Here is a 21,320-nt window from a genome sequence, read left to right on the forward strand (position 1 = left end):
AAAAAAACAAGATATAGATTTATCAATAATGACTTGATGCCAAAAAGACTTTCTACCATCTTGAATGTCCTTTTCTATTCAAAACGTTGGAAGCTTTCAACTTTCCAGTTGAAATAATACATTTAATAAAAATATTGTATAAATGTACTAAAGCAAAAATATGCACAAATAATACATTATCTGATTAAATTGCTTTAGAAAGAGGCAAAAGACAGGGATGTCCCCTCTCCCCCCTCCTGTTTGCACTGGCGATTGAACCACTTTCAGAAAGAATTAGACAGGACCCAAACGTAACAGGTATCAGTACTGGTAATCATGAATATTAACTCAACTTATTCGCAGATGGTCTCCTGATATACCGGACCAATATTTAAAACTCAATGCCCCCTTTGCTAAAAAATATTTTCAGAATACTGTAAAATCTCAGGATATAAAATTAACGTGGAAATAAATGAAATAATGGCAATAGGAAAAATAAAAATAATAACTCATGATCTATAGCAATCATTTAAGTGGACCACAACAAATATTAAATACTTAGGATGCTTAATAAGTGACAACAAAATATAACTTTATTCCATTACTCAAAAATATGAAAGCAGATCTAATTAAATTGAATAATCTTCCAATAAATCTGACAGGTAGAATAAACCTCTTTAGAATGGCATGGCTGCCAAAGTTTTGGTATTTATTTTCGGTAATACCAACTACCCACCGAAGACATTCTTTAAAAAACTATCCTTGGTCATAAGACTTTATATGGGCAAATAAAATTGATAGAATAAATAGGAAAGTTTTACATCTTCCTAAGTCTGAGGGATTGTATGGAATTGTAATTGTATCAACTAACTACCCAGGGCTTTCACTTGTGACATATAGTTAAATGCACTAAAGAGGAACAATGGGTACATATTGAAGATGTGCATGCTCATCCCCAGAATCTTTTTACATGTCTATTTTCAAAAGATAAAGCTAGGAACATTAACAACTTTATAGTTAAGAATACTATAACAATATGGAAAGTTAAAAGTTACATATCATGAAATTTCGATTTGAAATATTTTGGACATCAGAGCATCTTATTTGAGTCAGAAAAGGATGTTCATATGATAGGGAAGATATACAAAACCTTGCAGGGAGCATATCCAACTGACAACCTCTTAGAAGAAAATAAAAAAACTATTGGAACCAAGACTGATGTTAGATAGATGGAGGGAAAGTTGGAGAATAACAGTTAAATTACAGTTAACTAAAAAATTGACGCTTAATCCAGTACAAACTAAATGGACAGAATTTATTAGACGAGACAAAATTCACAAATTCTACAGCACAATGGCAGAGTCATGTCTTAAGTGTAAAACTAATAATGACTTAATAATCCATGCTTTCTGGGAACGCTATAAAGTCCTGAAGTTGTGGGCAGAGCTATAAAGTTGACTGTCAGAAGTATTACAATGTAAACATACTTTTAATCCGTCTGTCTGCATATTTCAAGACATGGCATATGGTGGTGTAGTGAGATACCCAATGGGCTGGATGATTCTCTTCTCATCGCTCATCTTGAAAGAAATTGTATAATAACTTGGAAATCAATCAATCCGCCATCATTAACACAATGGAAAAATCTAATGATTTATTATTGAAATATTGAAATAGCATGGGCGACCTAGAAAAACAAATTGGTGTTATGTAAGGCCAAGTGGCAAACAATAATGCAGGCAGTAGTGATAGAGGTGTGAACATGGAGGTCTGGGCAGATCAGATGTAGTCGTTGTTTGTGTGTGTAAGTTGTTGTTCATATGTATATGTTTGTGTCTGGAGTAAAAAAATTATATATAGGGCTCTATAAATACTCACAGGGTAGCGTGTACACACATAGGATAAGAGAACACATACACACATAGGATAAGAGAACACATACACACATAGGATAAGAGAACACATACACACACAGGATAAGAGAACACATACACACACACAGGATAAGAGAACATATACACACACAGGATAAGAGAACACATACACACACAGGATAAGAGAACACATACACACATAGGATAAGTAGGCACAAGTGCGCGCACACACTCTCTTCCAGGGCTTGTGTGTCTTCACTGAGGGGTGACACAGCACAGTCATGGTTCCTCTCAATTCCATTATAAAGAACCAGAAACGATCACGACAAGTCACGTCTCTGCAGTAAAAAACGTGGCCAGCGTACATTATTCATTGCTCTCCCCGGCATTGTCTAATTTCTAGAACTCAATAAATGTGTTAAACACAAAGAACCCCGGAGCCCTCACAATCCTCGTGAATCGTTTGAAAATTCCCTCAAATTCATCAATTACAGAGTGTGCTAATCTCATTGAGATTTGAATGAATGAGGAGGCCTCATCATAACTCATCCAATTAGGTAATTGACTTCTTCTCTGGATTAGGAGGAAGAAAGAATGGGAAAGCCCCACAGTGTGTCGAGTGGCAGCCTGGTGACTCTAAAGCCGCCCTACTGTCCTTTCTTAGCTGGACAGACAGATTCAAGGCCTTTGCCAGTGGTCACCAATATTGTTGTCCCGGAAAGTGACAGGTTGTGCAGCCTTTTATTCCAGCCCAGCACTAACAAACAAGTTATCTAATTAGCTCATGGTGGAGAAGACCTTGAGGAGTTGAATCAGGTGTGTTAGTGCTGGGCTGAAGAAAAGAAGGAAAAAAGCCTCCCACAACAGTAGCTCTCTAGGGCCAGGGTTGGTCACTATTCGTGAACAGCATTACCACCTCCAACCATTCGTGAACAGCATTACCACCTCCAACCATTCGTGAACAGCATTACCACCTCCAACCATTCATGAACAGCATTACCACCTCCAGCCAATCACCCCCCCAGATACAGCACAGGGCATGTGTAACCTAAGCCTGTTGACACAAACCTGAGAAAAAGGTAAATGGAAGCTAAAGGATGATCAGTCATCCACAAAACAAGAAATGGGGAGATTAAGAGTGTGAGAGGGGGGAATAAAAAAAATTGATTACTGTGAGCAGGAAACAGGAGGAGAAGCAGAGATATAGAGAGAGTGAGATGGAGAGTGGGAGAGGGAAAAAGAGGGAGAGAAAGATAGAAAGAGAGAGGGAGAAAAAGAGGGAGAGAATAAAGAGAGACAGGGAGAGAGAACGATAGAAAGAGTTATTGAGAGCAAATGAGAGAGAGAGTGAGATACATCAGAAACAAAAAACTGAGGCAGAGAAAGAGAGTGAGAAATGATGTGGAGGGAGCAACTGGCTGAGCGAACGAGCAGCGGCCCAGATTATGCAGGAGCCGGGCGCCTTATCAGGTGACCTTTAAATTGGAGGCGCAGCGCGGCTGGAGGCCCAGGGGCCGCCGTCTCCGCACTGATTGGCTGGCCGGCCCTGGACCTGCTGACAATAGAAATTAACCGAGGCAGCGGGCATATCCAGAGCAGAAATTCTATTCATATATTTATATATTTCCCACTGTCTTTCTTAAACATGGGAGAGGAGGATGAAGTCATTATGTGCTGTGAAGCATGCTGAGTGAGAGGGAGGAAGAGAACAAGGGAAAAGGAGGTTGCCTCTCTCTCTCTCTCTCTCTCTCTCTATGCTGGGAGTGTTGGTGCATGCTGGGAATAGTATGAGTGAGTGTGAGTGGTGTCGCCTGTGGTTTCTTTTTTGTTTCCTTGTCTTGGTGCTTTTCTTTTTTCTACGCATGATCATGTTTATATATATTTTTTGTGGTAGAATTAGGTATATTGTATTTCTTGTTGTAATTGCCCTGGTTTTGGTGTGGATGGCGACCCACATGGGGACACCGTCCCTGTCACTTCGGCACCTTCAGGTGTGTTACTGAAGCTACTGTCACTGTGGAGGAGTATCTGGTCGCGGTAGGAGAGAAGGTAGGCTATGAAAATGTTGTTTATGCGTCGCGGATGAATAAAGCGGTGGTGGTTTTTCTTAAAGAAGAGCGTCTTGTCGATCGAATGGTTGAGCATGGCGCACTTCTTGAAGGTATGTTCATTGAAGTTACGCCGTTTTTTATCCTCCTTCAACAAGGGTTTATGATTTCGAATGTACCGCCTTTCATTCCCAATGAGCTATTGGAGTGCGAGTTATTGCGGTTTGGGAAGTTTGCAAGCTCAATTAAAATTGTCCCGTTGGGTTGCAAACACCTGGCTCTGAAACAGGCTATGTTTATGTTTTTGGACTCACCGGCGCAGACTTTGGAGTTATCGTTTAAAGTCAAGTATGACAACAGACTGTATATGGCTTATGTTAGTACAGGTAGCAAACTGTGTTTTGAGTGTGGGGATGTTGGCCATAAGCGACATGCTTGCCCGAAAAGGGAGAAGGCGGAGGGCGGGACGCAGGTGGTCCTCGTAACGCCTGGGCCCACTGATGTAGGGAGAGGTGGGCTGACAGTGGTAAAGCAGCCAAAAGCACCTGTTGCTGAGGAACAAGTTGTTTGTGTTGAGGGAACTGAGTTGCAGCTTGTACCAGAGGGGAACATAGCATCTGATGTGCAGCAGAAAAATATTGTTGTAGGAGGTAAGGATGGATCTGGGGAGCCATTTCTCCAGACTGGTGAGGACTGTACGAGTGATGGGGTACAGGAGGGAGTTCAGGTGGAGCTAGTCTCCCAGGTAGTGGAGGAGATGTCCATTACGAGTAATGGGGTACAGAAGGGGGTACAGGTGGGGCTAGTCTCCCAGGCAGTGGAGGAGATGCCTGGTACAAGTGATGGGGTGCAAGTGGGGAGTGTTGAGAGGAATGTGGCAGAGGGGAGTCAGGGGTCTGAGCCTCAGTTGAGGAGGATCAGGAGAAGGATATGGACATATCTGATATCCCTGTTGATATGATAGCAGCTGGCGATGACTCAATTTACAATCTAGATGATGGAAATGGGTTCCTGGACCAGACTTTTGGGAAATCTGTTAAATTGTTACTGCTGTCACGGCAGCAAAAGGTAGTGGGAAACGTGGTAAGGTTAAGAGAATTAAAACAATGATGATTATCATGCCTCATAGGGTGCTTTTTTCTCTTTGTCTGGTTTCTCTGTTGTTTCTTCTGTTTTTCCTTTCTCTTTCCTATATGGAGGTACTAAGGGTAGGTTCTCTCAATATTAATGGACAGGAATAAGAGGGCTTGGGTATTAGAAGTATTAAAACAGAAAAGGCTTAATGTAGTTTTTCTACAGGAGCTACATAGTGATGAGGCTAATGAGGTTGACTGGGGTATGTGGTGGGAGGGGCAGCATATACTCAGTCATGGTACTAATTTCAGTGCTGGGGTGGCAAATTGTTTCCTCAGGCTTAGGGGTGACTGTGATATCTACAACAGAGATCGTCAAGGGTCGGGTTTTATTGGGGTACCTGTACAAACACTATTTATATTTGTAACTACTTTTACTTCACTACATTCCTAAAGAAAATAATGTACTTTTTACTCCATACATTTTCCCTGGCACCCAAAAGTACTTGTTACATTTTGAATGCTTAGTAGGACAGGAAAATGGTAAAATTAACGCACTTATCAAGAGAACATCCCTGGTCTGCCCTACTGCCTCTGATCTGGCGGAATCACTAAACACACCTTTTGTTTGTAAATTATGTCTGAGGGTTGGAGTGTGCCCCTGGCTATCCGTAAATAAATAAAAAACAACAATTGTGCCGTCTGATTTGCTTAATATAAGAAATTAGAGTTCATTGGGAAAAGAGTGAATGGCTGTGAGCAGGTCAGCTTCAGATAGGGTCCGCTCCACGGTCTTTCAAAAAAAAGGAACTGGGAGGGTGTAGTGGAGAAGGTGTGTGCCAGCTGGTCTAGGTGGAAATGGGTGCTACCCCAGCTGTCTTATAGGGGAAGGGTGCTGGTAGCCAATAACCTAGTCGCCTCTACCCTGTGGCACAGACTAATGATTTTACAGCCACCAGGAGGCCTGATACAAGAGCTTCAGAGGACCCTTGTCAATTTCTTCTGATCTGGATAACATTGGATTAAAGCTGCAGCCCTGTACCTGCCACTGCACGAGGGTGGGCAAGGCCTGGTGGACATTTCTTCTAGGATCATGGCTTTCCGGCTTCAAGCAGCCCAGAGACTGTTGTACAGGGACGGTTCTAGCTGGGTCGATACAGCCTACACATTGATGAGGAGAGTGGGCTGTTTGGGCTTAGACAAGTACCTTTTTCTCTTAAAGCTAGAGGGGGGTGATTTGTCTGGCCTGACTCCATTCTATGAGTCTGCTATGCAGGCTTGGAGAGTTTTCGACATGTCGCGTAAGGCCGGCCCGCCACCAGGGATGTGGCTTTTTGAAGATCCTCTTTTTTATAACACTGTCATCCAGTCCCGTGCTATGGGTTCAGCCAGCCTACGTTCATGCCTGTTAGGTGTGGGGTGTACCAAGCTGGGTCATCTGATGCGGAGCAGGAGCAGATCGTTGGAGGAGCTGGGAGAAAGAGCGGGGATCCGATCATCTCGCCTACTGAGGAAGGTCGTAGCTGTGGTCTGCGATTCCTTTCTAGTACTTAATCGGCAGTATGTGACTGATACTTCCAATTCTGATTGGTGGATGGAGGGTCTGGATTATGTGTTCCCTGCGCTGAGGAGGACGTGGGGATGCTGCTTTCCTTCGATACCCCAGAGCTAGGGGAGTTCAAGGCGGTGGGAAAGAAGGCCATGTACATAACATGTGTAAAAGTGTCCCGTGCTTCTTCCCTGGAAGGGGTCAAATCGACGAGGTGGGCGGGTGTGTTAGTGATCTGAAACTCTGGCACATCTGTTTTTACAGTGTCCCAGGTTGGTCGGGATGATTGATCTGATCACTAGTTGGTTCTCAGCTCTGGGAGAGGTTTTCTCTTCCCAACTGTTTATATTTGGGCCAAAGTACAGGTTTAGTCAAAGGAGTGTAGTTCTCTTACTTAACTTTGTGTCATGGGCAGCTAAATTAGCAATTTGGAAGACACGAAAGAACAGTATTCGGGGACAAGGGTCTGTGGACGTGGTGGGCATGCTGGATGTTGGCAGCGAGACTGAGGGTTGAGTTTGCTCATTACAAACTGGTTAATAACATTGGGCTGTTTATGAGCATATGGGGTATTCAGAGGTTGTTGTGTTTAGTTACTGAGGAGGAAGATTTGGTGTTGTGTTTTTAATTTTAGTTTAACCATGTTTCTGTTTGTTTGAGTGTTCATTGTGTTGTGGGTTCCCAGACCCAAGAAAGTTATTTTTTATTTTTTTTACTCAAACTCTCTCTCTCTGTCTCTCAGGGATCCGGTGTTTTAATAGCAGAGGGGTGGCAGGCTGTGATTTCCTGATAGATATATCCCGATGACGAGGGGGGACTTGGGGGCCACTTCTGGGGAAGAGGTGTGCGTGTGTTCTGGGAAAGGGAGCCCTTTTGTCTGTAGGCAAGAGGAGCAGTGTGTCTGGTGTGCCTGTGGAGGATGATGGATTATAAAGGACAAGAGGAGCAGTGTGTCTGGTGTACCTGTGGAGGATGATGGATTATACAGGGCAAGAGGAGCAGTGTGTCTGGTGTGCCTGTGGAGGATGATGGATTATACAGGGCAAGAGAGGCAGTGTGTCTGGTGTGCCTGTGGAGGATGATGGATTATACAGGGCAAGAGGAGCAGTGTGTCTGGTGTGCCTGTGGACGATGATGGATTATACAGGGCAAGAGGAGCAGTGTGTCTGGTGTGCCTGTGGAGGATGATGGATTATACAAGGCAAGAGGAGCAGTGTGTCTGGTGTGCCTGTGGACGATGATGGATTATACAGGGCAAGAGGAGCAGTGTGTCTGGTGTGCCTGTGGAGGATGATGGATTATACAAGGCAAGAGGAGCAGTGTGTCTGGTGTGCCTGTGGACGATGATGGATTATACAGGGCAAGAGGAGCTGTGTGTCTGGTGTGCTTGTTGCTTTGGACAGGAGGCATGTCACAGGGTCAGCTCTTAACTGCTCCATCTCAGAGCCTGGCCCCACCCCGGAGAGGAAGACTGAGTGGCCTGGCCGCCCGGCGAATCAATCACCAAACAAAAACCCCACTGCCTCAGCCTGCCTGGCCGGCTAGAAGAAGACAGAGAGCCAGATGGAGAGCCAGAGAAAGAGAGGAATGGGAGTGGGAGGGAGAAGAGAGAGAGAGAGAGAGAGAGAGAATGTGTATGTGTGCGTGTGTGTGTGTGTGTGTGTGTGTGTGTGTGTGTGTGTGTGTGTGTGTGTGTGTGTGTGTGTGTGTGTGTGTGTGTGTGTGTGTGTGTGTGTGTGTGTGTGTGTGTGTGTGCGCGCGTGTGTGTGTGTGTGCGCGCCCAAGTGTTATGTGTCTGAGGCTTGTCGGGGGTCTTATCGTCGCTGGCCACATTCCACAGCGGAAGATAAAGGAGGGCAAATTAACTAGATCACAGGGAGGGTGTCAGTGACGAATGGGGGACGAGGGACCAACACCTCGCCGATAAGGGGAAAACAATTGTCATAACAACAGCCGAGTGAAAAACACACACAGCCTAGCCTACAAGGTGGTAAGAAAGTTGACCAGGAAGGAGCAGCAAGATGCACTACCGCTATCGGTGATCCAATGTTAGCATGTTAGCATCTATTCTCATGATTAGACTATGGGTTAATGACAAGGGGGTGTCATGAAGAAATTGGTTTCCCCTTATTCAACATGTCAGTGTGAACCATGATGTGATGGATGGAACGGTCAAAGGCAAGGCCTGTATTATCACAAAGCGTCTCAGCGTAGGACTGCTGGATCTAGGATCAGTTCTGCCTTTTGGATCATAATGAACAAGATTACATGGACAGGGAGGACCTGATCCTAGATCAGCACTACTATTCTGAGACACCGTGTGAATACAGATTGTGAAGGAAGGGTAAAAGGCCTGATGCAGCTGCTGAAGAGGGATCCATGGAGGCTCCATTAGTTTTGCTATCTTAACAGTGACAAGAAGTGTTGAGGCTGCTATTTCTGACATCGGAGTGGCTGATAAGTCGAGAGCCCTGGAGAGTCTGTGTAAAGCTTCCCAGAACTGAACAGAACAACCTGTCAGAGGAGCTATGGTGGGGTTCCCACCTGTGATTAGCTCTTTGACCTCATCACACGATCATCTCATCAAATCTGGACCAAAAATATGCCACTTCAAAATAATTGTCGAGGCCAGAGATGGAACTTAGAAGAAGTTGAATGTCTTAAACTAGATAGAAGTCTGTAAATAGCTTACAGAGTTCTCCAACCATAGAAATAGAACCCATCGATCATGGCCTCATTGACTTGAATGGGGATGCCTGTTCTAGTAAAGCAATTTCTATGTCTCCAACTCTCTCTCTTGACTAAGTGAAAGAACTCTAAATAACTTCCTGAAAAGTGTCCCTTCCAGCGAGCGGAGGAGGAATTTGCTGGATGACGGACAACATCGCTCCCTCATAAGGAATGTTGTTGCATCCCATTAGGGATGAGATTCATCATAGCAAGCAAACAAGAGAGCCGTGCAAATTGCATCTGTGATTTTCTGTACTATCCTCAACATCGTCATCACACACACACACACACACACACTTAATCAAAGCAAACAAAAGTGAACACACAGAGAGCTGATTCAGGAGACAAAAGGCTGCATCAAGTATTAGAATGCATCATCTCTGCCATAATAACTCATAATTGTTAACTTCCCTTTGAAACATTACAGTGTCAGCGTTAATGGCTGCTAGCAGCAAGTCAAACATAGACCTAGGCCTAGTTCTATTGCCTTATCTGAGAATGGAGACATTCCTTCTCTATATAGCCTCCGGGCCACTCCACAGCCAAAGGTCAAGACCATGCACATTCCCAAGTCCTCTGACTACCACGTCACCCTAAGGACCCCACAGGGAGATGCCAGGGAGGGCTTACCTCAACCCCAACTCTTGAGCAGTGAGTGGGTGTTATAATACAAAGCCTATAGAAGCTCTGTCCCTTTAAGTGCTAGGGACAGGGAGGGGCAGAGGGACAGGGACAGAGAGCTCTGCTGTGTTAGTTAGCTAGCTGGGGGGGGGACACAGAGAGGAGTCAGAGACGGAGTGCTGGCGGTGGCACTCTCTCGCCTCTCGCCCACCACCACAGCAGCCAACAGCTGCACATGGGGGGACACAAGATGGCCTTTCATCGAGCCATCCCCCATCCCTGTCTCTTACCCCATTCCACCCACCGTCAGCTCTGTCCAGGGTCCAGCTGCAGACACTGGGCTCTGTTATGGTGGCTGGGGAGATGAGAGACGGGGGAGATGAGGGTGGAGATGAGAGAGGGGGAGATGAGGGAGGATGGAGGAGATGGGAGAGATGAGGGAGGAAGGAGATGAGGGAGGAGGGTGGAGATGAGAGAAGGGGGAAATGAGGGAGATGAGGGAGGAGGTCCGAGATGAGAGAGATGAGGGAGGAGGGAGATGAGAGAGGGGGGAGATGAGAGGGGATGCTACTGCTGGAATGGGGGGTTAGGCCCAGTGAATTATGGTTAGGGAGTGTACCAGTCAACCACAGACTGGAGTCTTTTATGCCGTTTTTGTGTTCTGTAGAATCTTTACAATGCATACGATTGATGCAGCTTCTATCTTGTGGATCGTTTCAAATCCTCATGCAGTACCTGAGTGTTTGCGTCCCAAATGACACCCTATTCCCTATATAGTGCACTCCTTTTGACTTATTGGCCCAGGTCAAAAGTAGTGCACTATAAAGGGAATAGGGTGCCTTTTTGGAAGCAGCCTAAGTTTCCTAAAACGGAGGCCTTTGTGGAGGCCATGTGTTATTAACGTCTTGCCAGTGTGTGCCCACCTAGCACATAACGTTCTGAGAACCATATGTTTCTTAGAGCTTGGTGAGAGTGTGGTTGTCCTATGGTTATTTTGCAAACAACCTTCCCACAACTTTCTGGGAATGGTGCAGGATAGGTTTTTGGCTTTTGAACATTCTCAGCACATTTTTAAAAAAGCGTTATTTTCTTGGTATTTCATTACTTTAACAGAAAGTTTGCTAAAAGTTCAAACATAGTTACATTTAATTTACATTTTGGGAATATTTCTCAAGTAGTTCAGAGAACATTAAGAATCAACATTTTTCTGTGGGAATTTCAGTACTTCAGTATAACGTTTCCTACAGGTTTACTCATGGTTCTATTTAAAATCGTGTTCTCAAATTTTACAAGAACATTAAGAAAAGCTTTCCATAAAAAACCCAAGAAAACTTTTGTAATGTTCAGAGAACGTTCCAAGAATGTTGTTTTTAAAAATATACATTCTGTTCTCAGAACGTTAAAGGGATAATCCACCCTCAGAAATAAAAATCATGACATTTGGTGAAAGCCTATGTTCTATCAGTGGGTAAAATAAAACATTCCCCCATGATTTAACTTTTAAGTGGTCCATCTGTGAAATCAAGAAATCGTGGGCTGAGACGAACTACAAGTTGAACTCGGTGAGATACTCCTAAATTGATAGTGCAGTTTGTTTAGGTGATTTTACAACTAGCTAGCCACTTCAAATGCTGAGATTGACTTTGGTATTACTGTGTGTAGCTATGTTTTTCTACCTAGCTACCCAGCCAGCCCAGAGAGAGAGCGCATTGCATTGTGGGTTTGTAGTCAACTTGAGCAGCAACAGATTTCCCAAAACAATTTTCACATGTTTCTAACAACCTTGTTATATCGACAAATGAAACATTTGTTCACAATAAATATTGTTTTCACATATTAGTGTTATTTAACACTGTTTAACACTGTTAATCATAGGAATTAGTGGTTTGGGGTGGATTATCCCTTTAAGAAAACTTTCCATAAACACCACAATAAAACTTTAGTAATGTTCAGAGAAAATTCTAAGAACATTATTTAAAAACATATACATTCTGTTCTCAGCATCAACAAAACTCTCTCTATCATCTATCTTGTTAAGTGTGTTCAGGTGTGTTGGCTGCACCCACTAATTGGCCACACCCAGTTATTGGCCACACCTGCTCTTAATGAGTTCTTGTTTCCTTTGAAATGGGGTCTGTTTGAATAGATTAAAATATACAGTTTTGTATGCGTAAAAAAACATAGCTCTATCCTGGTGGCGCAGTGGACTAATTTCACTGGTCCTGTGTGGCTCAGTCGGTAGAGCATGGCGCTTACAATGCCAAGGGTAGTGGGTTCAATTTCCACTGGGACCACCCATATGTAAAATGTATGCACGCACGACTAAGTCGCTTTGGATAAAAGCATCTGCTAAATGGCTCACATGTAGAAAACAGAAGATTATTGGTTCAAATCTCAATGATGCCGTGTCAAAATAAAAAATAAATGTGTTCGCATGATTAATGCCTAAGGAAAGGAATTTCCATGTGTGCTTGGAGCTCATAGAATGTGCCAGGAAAACTTTGCAGGCACCAGAGTAAAATGTTCTCAGAACCTCCCTGCAACCTAAAAATAAACTTTCCCAGAACAGGCAAAATGTTCACTTCTGTTCTCAGAACCTTTAAAAAAACATTAGCGTTTTACCTATCAGGAAACGTTTGGCTTCGTTCCCACAACCAAGTGAAACCAAAAACATACATTCCTACAACTTCCAAGGAACCAAATGTGCTAGCTGGATGTACTCTGCCTCAGCGCTGGCTCCTGTTAGAGGTCAGAACCCATCAGCCAGCCAGCAGCCTGGGCAGGGGAGCAGGACCAGCCAAGCCAGATAAAAGGGGACTGGGGCTGGAATAAGGAATGCCAGACCAGACCGTGCCATGTAAAAGGGGTCTGGGGCTGGAAAACGAACGCCAGACCAGACCGAGCCATGTAAAAGGGGGCTCCCCCATCTCTGTCTCCCTTTCTGTTCTCCCCATCTCTCTCTCCTTTCTGTTCTCCCCCATCTCTCTCCTTTCTGTTCTCACCCCCATCTCTCTGTTCTCCCCATGTCTGTCCTTTCTGTTATCATTTTACATTTTAGTCATTTAGCAGACGCTCTTATCCAGAGCGACTTACAGGAGCAATTAGGGTTAAGTGCCTTGCTCAAGGGCACATCGACAGATTTTTCACCTAGTCGGCTCGGGATTAGAACCAGCGACCTTTCGGTTACTGGCACACGCTCTTAACCACTAAGCTACCTGCGCCCTTTCTCCTTTCTGTTCTCCCCATGTCTGTCCTTTCTGTTCTCCTCCATCTCGCTCCTCCTTTCTGTTCTCCTCCATCTCGCTCTCCTTTCTGTTCTCCCCCATCTCGCTCTCTCCTTTCTGTTCTCCCCCATCTCGCTCTCCTTTCTGTTCTCCTCCATCTCGCTCTCCTTTCTGTTCTCCTCCATCTCGCTCTCCTTTCTGTTCTCCCCCATCTCGCTCTCCTTTCTGTTCTCCTCCATCTCGCTCTCCTTTCTGTTCTCCTCCATCTCGCTCTCCTTTCTGTTCTCCCCCATCTCTCTCCTTTCTGTTCTCCCCCATCTCTCTCTTCTTTCTGTTCTCCCCATGTCTGTCCTTTCTGTTATCCCCCATCTCTCTCTCCTTTCTGTTCTCCCCATGTCTGTCCTTTCTGTTCTCCTCCATCTCTCTCTCCTTTCTGTTCTCCTCCATCTCGCTCTCCTTTCTGTTCTCCCCATCTCGCTCTCCTTTCTGTTCTCCCCCATCTCGCTCTCCTTTCTGTTCTCCTCCATCTCAGCTCTCCTTTCTGTTCTCCTCCATCTCGCTCTCCTTTCTGTTCTCCCCCTCTCGCTCTCCTTTCTGTTCTCCCCCATCTCGCTCTCCTTTCTGTTCTCCTCCATCTCGCTCTCCTTTCTGTTCTCCTCCATCTCGCTCTCCTTTCTGTTCTCCCCATCTCGCTCTCCTTTCTGTTCTCCCCATCTCGCTCTCCTTTCTGTTCTCCCCCATCTCGCTCTCCTTTCTGTTCTCCCCCATCTCGCTCTCCTTTCTGTTCTCCTCCATCTCGCTCTCCTTTCTGTTCTCCTCCATCTCGCTCTCCTTTCTGTTCTCCCCATCTCTCTCTCCTTTCTGTTCTCCCCCATCTCTCTCTCCTTTCTGTTCTCCTCCATCTCGCTCTCCTTTCTGTTCTCCTCCATCTCTCTCTCCTTTCTGTTCTCCCCATCTCTCTCTCCTTTCTGTTCTCCTCCATCTCTCTCTCCTTTCTGTTCTCCTCCATCTCGCTCTCCTTTCTGTTCTCCCCATCTCTCTCTCCTTTCTGTTCTCCCCATGTCTGTCCTTTCTGTTCTCCCCCATCTCTGTCTCCTTTCTGTTCTCCCCCATCTCTCTCTCCTTTCTGTTCTCCCCCATCTCTCTCTCCGTTCTGTTCTCCTCCATCTCTCTCTTTTTCTTCTCTCCCCCAACGCTAAAATGGCAACAAGATAATGTAACTGAATTAAAGAGACAAGAGATTCAAATTGGATATTGATTAAGAGACTAAAGCCCCGTGTTCCTGCCCTCTTTAAGCGCTGTGTTTTAGTGATTGATTCACAATGCCACTCTTCTTTCACAATCCACTGGCGCCGGTGGATGAATGGCGTTTTGGGGCTTATCTGAGCCGAGCTGTCTGTCTGCTTCTCATCGTCTGGCTGTGAATGGGGACCGTGTCGACAGCGCCACACCAAGAGCCCCTGCCTATCGGATGCCAATCTGGAGATGCCGGTGTCACGTAGGATATGAGTGAAGGCTCAGGGTTCGGAAGGACGTTGGTTGTCCTCTAGTCTAAAGCCAATACATTGATGGAAAAAGGAAAAGTGAAAATGGCTTTCAATATCGAGCGTCTAGTTAGATGAAAAGAGGAGGAGAACCACGACTCAGGGTCAACCATGATGGGTTATGGGACATTCAGGGATGTATGGACAAAAGTAAGCTTTTATAGTGAGTACTAGCGAAAGCACACACACACACACACACACACACACACACACACACACACACACACACACACACACACACACACACACACACACACACACACACACACACACACACACACACACACACTTGTATTAACATGTTAATAGTGATCGCAACCACAGGGCTCTCCTGGACATCTACAGCACCCGGTGTCTAGTGCTGAGTGATTGGTGCTTTTTCAGGTTGGTTCGGTTTCGGTTTGATTATTAAAACATAATCACGGTTTTCGATTTCATTTTTTTGCAATATGCATTATGTGGGTTGAATGCTCTAATAATACAGAATAAAACAATGAATACAAGTCTCACGATGGTAGTGACTGCCCATTACTGCTTATAATTTACTAACCATTATTTATTCACATTTCTTTAATAAAATATATTTTTATTTTGACTATTATTTCATTCCAAGTCATTATCTCATCTACACTGTGTGCACAATTATTAGGCTAGTCAGTATTTTGACCATATTTACATTTTAGTAATTTAGCAGACGCTCTTATCCAGAGCGACATACAGTTAGTGAGTGCATACATTTTTATTTTATTTTATTTTATACTGGTCCCCTGTAGGAATCGAACCCACAACCCTGGCGTTGCAAGCGCCATGCTCTACCAACTGAGCTACACGGGACTACATATCATCATTATTATGCATATTTCCCAACTCCAAGCTGTATAAACTGGAATGCTTATTAGATTTAAGCATATCAGGTGATGTATATTTGTGTAATGAGGGAGGGTGTGGCCTAAGGAGATCAACACCCTATATCAAGGTGTGTATAATAATTAGGCAGCTTATTTTCCTCAGGCAAAATGGGCCAAAAAATAGATTTAACTGACTCTGAAAAGTCAAAAATTGTAAAAAGTATTTCAGAGGGATGCAGCACTCTTGAAATTGCTAAGATATTGGGGCGTGATCACAGAACCATCAAACGTTTTGTTGCAAATAGTCAACAGGGTCGCAAGAACCGTGTTGAGAAAAAAAGACGCAAATTAACTGCCAAAGATTTGAAAATAATCAAATGTGAAGCTACCAGGAACCCATTATCCTCCAGTGCTGTCATATTCCAAAACTGCAACCTACCTGGAGTGTCCAGAAGTACAAGGTGTTCAGTGCTCAGAGACATGGCCAAGGTAAGGAAGGCTGAAACCCGACCACCACCGAACAAGACACATAAGTTGAAACGTCAAGACTGGGCCAAGAAATATCTGAAGACAGATTTTTCAAAGGTTTTATGGACTGATGAGATGAGAGTGACTCTTGACGGACCAGATGGATGGGCCCGTGGCTGGATCAGTAAAGGGCACGGAGCTCCACTTCGACTCAGATGCCAGCAAGGTGGAGGTGGGGTACTGGTATGGGCTGGTATTATTAAAGATGAGCTAGTTGGACCTTTTCGGGTTGAAGATGGACTCAAACTCAACTCCCAAACCTACTGCCATTTTTTAGAAGACACTTTCTTCAAGCAGTGGTACAGAAGAAAGTCTGCATCTTTCAAGAAGACCATGATTTTTATGCAGGACAATGCTCCATCGCATGCATCGAAGTACTCCACTGCGTGGCTAGCCAGTAAAGGCCTTAAAGATGAAAGAATAATGACATGGTCCCCTTCCTCACCTGACCTAAACCCTATTGAGAACTTGTGGTCCTTCTTAAACGGCCGATTTTATGGCACCCTCTGAATGGCACACATACACAATCCATGTCTCAATTGTCTTAAAGCTTAAAATCATTCTTTAACCTGTCTCTCCTCCCCTTGACATCAATAAGGGATCATAGCTTTCACCTGGATTCACCTGGTCAGTCTATGTCATGGAAAGAGCTCGTGTTCTAATTTTTTTGTACACTAAGTGTATATTATTCTTATTATATATATATATATATATATATATATATATATATATACAGTGAGCTCCATAATTCATTGGACAGTGACCATTGTTTTGTTATTTTGGTTCTGTACTCTAGCACTTTGAGTTTGAAAGGATACAATGACAATGAGCGTGAAGTGCAGACTGTCAGCTTTGATTTGAGGGTATTTTTCTACATATCGGATGAACCGTTTAGAAATGACAGCACCTTTTGCACATGGTCCCCCCATTTTAAGGTACTACAAGTATTTGTTAAATTGGCTTCACAGATGTGTGTCGTTAGGCAGGTGTATTCATTTGTGTCGTTAGTGAATGCAGGAGAGCTGTTGGTGAATAGTAATGATTCTAGACGTTGCTATTGCCTTTGGAGGTTGTTATTGGGGTGTGACAACATGAGGAAGACAGCAGTGTCGATGCAAATGAAGTTGGCCGTCAAAAGGCTCAGAAATGAAAATCAATCATTCAGGAACATTGCAAAAACCCTGGCCATGCCCAAGTCAACAGTTTTGTTCATCATTAACAAGAAAAAAACAACAGGTGAACTCAATTATGTCAAAAGACCCGGTAGACAGAGGAAGACCACTGTAGTGGATGACCGGAGAATACTCTCTATGGTGAAGAAAAAAACCCTGATAACAGCCCAAACAGATCAAAAAACACTCTCCTGGATGCAGGTGTAGATGTGTCAAAGTCTACCATACGCAGAAGACTACACCAGCAGGACTACAGAGGGTACACTACAAGATGCAAACCACTGATAAGCCTGAAGAACAGAAAGGCAAGATTACAGTTTGCTAAAAAGCACCTAAAAGAACCCCAAGAGTTCTGGAAAAAAATATTGTGGACAGATGAGACAAAGATTAACATGTACCAGAGTGATGGAAAGACAAAAGTGTGGAGAAAAAAAGAAATGCCCATGATCCAAAGCATACCACCTCATCCATGAAACATGGTGGAGGGGGTGTTATGGTTTGGGCCTGTATGGCTGCCAGTGGAACAGGCTCACTTGTCTTCATCGATGATGTGACTGCAGACAGAAGTAGAACAATGAATTCTGAAGTCTACAGAAATATTTTATCTGCTCAGATAAAACCAAATGCCTCCAAACTCATTGGACGGCACTTAATCACGCAACAAGACAATGACCCTAAACATACTGCTAGAGCAACAACGGGGTTTTTGATGGCCAAAAAGTGGAAAAACCTTGACTGGCCGAGTCAATCACCAGATCTGAATCCAATTGAACATGCATTTTACATGCTGAAGAGGAGACTTAAGGCAATAAGTCCCCGAAACAAGCAGGAACTGAAGATGGCTGCAGTACAGGCCTGGCAGAGCATCACCAGGGAAGATACCCAGCGTCTGGTGATGGCGATGCATCGTGAGACTTCAAGCAGTCATTGCATGCAAAGGATATGCGACCAAATATTAACAATGATTACTTTATTCTACATTGTGTTAAACTGTCCAATGATTTTTGATGCCCGAAAATGGGGGGACCATGTACAAAAGCTTCTATAATTCGTAAACGGTTCATCCGATATGTATGAAAATACCCTCAAATTAAAGCTGACAGTCTGCACTTCACCCTCATTGTTATTGTATCCTTTCAAACTCAAAGTGCTAGAGTACAGAACCAAAATAACAAAACAATGGTCACTGTCCAATGAATTATGGAGCTCACTGATATATATATATATATATATATATATATATATATATATATATATATATATATATATATATATATATATATACATACAGTACATTCATATATTCCGGTCTCTGACATTGCTCGTTCTGATATTTATTTTAATTTAAATTTTTCTGGTTTATGTGTGTAGTTTTTTATTTTTATTGCCTGGTATTACTGCACTGTTGGAGCTAGAAACACAAGCATTTCGCTGCACCTGCCATAACATCTACAAATCTGTGTGCGCGACCAATGAACTTTGATTTGATTTGAGCTCTTTACCATCAAGCCCTTAAATCCTGGAAACGGAAGAGTGGGAGCATTCCTGCAAGGTGCTCGGAGCAGCTGTGCGAGGCCTGTGGGTCAACTTGAAGCTCACCTCGACTACGCCAAAATAATAGCCTACAAACTGCTGCCTTTTACTAAGTAGAGCACCCTACACCTGAGACTGAGACAGGTCAAACAAAGCTACAACCTCCGTCACTCAACGCACACTGTCCTTCCACCGTATAGGCTACAAACATTAACACTATTCACTGATACTCAATGAGAGGGGGCAGCACTGAGCTAGCCTGCAACGTCACTTCCTGCAGTAGCTCAAACTGAGCATGTTATGTCTCCATGAGACGCCATCTTAACCGACTTCATTGGCTTCAAATGCCCTATTGAGTCTTCACATATGAATGAATGGTGTCACGTGATCGATGGCTTTGTCCATTCATATACAGTCATTGGCTAGCACTCACAAACATAAAATAGTGTATTTTGCACAACATCAACATCATCATAAAGAGGTCTGGAACTGCTGGTGTACACTGTAGGTAATGTAGGACAAAGGTGTTGCAGGGTCGAGGGTTCAGAATAACCAAGTATAGTGTAGAGAATCATTGTACCATCTAAACTGCTGTGAAATATATTTTCTATAACCGAATATATTGTATTTTCAGCTGTTTGAAGCTGCTGTACAAAACCGAAAGTAAAAGATGCAAAAACGTAAGAATGGAAAGCATAGAAATAGCGCAAATATTGTAGAACCGATCTACCGCTTCTTAGACTTGCTTTCAATGACAGATCTATAACTCATATTTCTATGTGAATTTGGTCAGGTTGCCCAAAAAGGTACATACTGCAGCTTTAATTGTTTTATTCAGTGTTGTTACAGCATTCAACCCACATATTGCATAGTGCATTTAATGTAAAAAAAATCAATAAAATGAAACTGAAATCCTTGATTATTTTTTAATAATCGAACCGAAACCGAACCGACCAAATAAAAAGCACTACCGCTCAAACCACCTCTCAAACATACTGCCAGAAACACTGTAACGATCTATAATGTAGGTGACTCACTGTTCATGTTCTTGAAGATGTTGAGGATAGGTTGGATCTGTCTGTAGTAAGGCACCAGGTCCTCTCCCACCATGTCTCCAGACACCACCAGGTGCTGCAGCACCTTCAGCGTGGTGCAGATCACCTGCCTGTTCCGTGTGTTCAGGGCATCTGTGGGGACACAGAGGAAGGGCACCATAGAAATAGAATGTTAAGTTATGGATATACTCAATATTGCCGCCGTCAACCCATAGCCATACGCAGGTTGACGTTTATTGGGATGGATCTTGTTTTGGAGGCAGAGCTGAGCGATTTCCACTAGATTGGCCAGCTGCAGTCAAAAGTGTCTATATATCATAACAGTTCATTAATAAAAATGGCTTGTTGGTGTCAATTTAAGGTTAGCATAATGTTAGCAGTGGGGTTATGGTTTAAAATCTGATTTTATGACTTTGTGGCTGTGCCAGCTAGTGACTATTCTGCAGAAATACCTCCAGTACACGAGTCCTCCCAATATTCAGTATATCAACTTGCTAACCATACATTGATTTGAATTTCTATGGAGTGCACACAGGATAGAGGGCAGGGGTTAGAGGTCAGAGGTCAGGGAGAGAGGGTAGTGAGTGAGCACTACTTGTTTTCGTAGAGGCTTTCCCTTGGGAGGTGTGTGATTGGGAATTAGAGATTCAGCCCTCCTATCGTGAAGTCGTGATCCTCTACGTATCATGGTAAATTAAGCCACAGCACGTACTGAACACACGCACATGTAAACACACAAACCAAAGAAGACCAAGAAAGAGGTCACGCCGCATTCACACTCCCTCCACTGAAATCAATGTTTTTTTATACTGGGCCTTGACTTGAAATGGCTGTCTGCAATCAGAGGTTTGAAAAGGCCCAAGTGAGAGCCAATCACAGGACAATTTGGCTGAAAGCTGCACTTAACTCCATCTCCCGCTGATAGAGAGAACAAAAGAGAGAGAAAAGGAGGTAGAATGAAGAGAAAGAGAGGAAAACATATGTGATTCGTAACTAAGGATTGCCAGCGTGTGTGGGTGTGTGGGCGACATTTAATTGTGTGTTTGTGTAATTGTGTGTCAAATCAAATCAAATGCTATTTTTCACATGCTTCGTAAACAGATGTAGACTAACAGTAAAATGCTTACTTACAGGCCCTTCCCAACAATGCAGAGAGAAATATATAGAAAAATGACTAACACGAGGAATAAATTCAATGAGAAATGACAACTTGGCTATACAGTGCATTCGGAAAGTATTCAGACCCCTTGACTTTTTCACATTACAGCCTTATTCTAAAATGGATATAATAGTTTTTTCCCATCAATCTACACACAATACCCCATAATGACAAAGCAAAAACCATTTTTGCAAATGTATAAAAAAACAAAAAACTGAAATATTACATTTACATAAGTATTCAGACCCTTTACTCAGTACTTTGTTGAAGCACCTTTGGCAGCGATTACAGCATTGAGTCTTCTTGGGTATGACGCTACAAGCTTGGCAAACCTGTATTTGGGGAGTTTCTCCCATTCTTCTCTGCAGATCCTCTCAAGATGG

The 21,320-nt window shown here is 43.6% G+C and overlaps 1 protein-coding gene across 1 annotated transcript in view; it reads right to left on the reverse strand.

Moving 5' to 3' along the window:
- LOC121538732 (parkin coregulated gene protein homolog) overlaps positions 1 to 21,320 on the reverse strand; it is a 261,418-nt gene that overhangs the window by 77,628 nt on the left and 162,470 nt on the right. Inside the window, exon 4 of the mRNA XM_041846891.1 lies at positions 19,761 to 19,910. Within this exon, the coding sequence (XP_041702825.1) occupies positions 19,761 to 19,910 (150 nt within the window). The remainder of the gene's footprint in view (positions 1 to 19,760; positions 19,911 to 21,320) is intronic.

Source organism: Coregonus clupeaformis, unplaced genomic scaffold (assembly GCF_020615455.1).
Source record: "Coregonus clupeaformis isolate EN_2021a unplaced genomic scaffold, ASM2061545v1 scaf0007, whole genome shotgun sequence".
Taxonomy (NCBI): domain Eukaryota; kingdom Metazoa; phylum Chordata; class Actinopteri; order Salmoniformes; family Salmonidae; genus Coregonus; species Coregonus clupeaformis.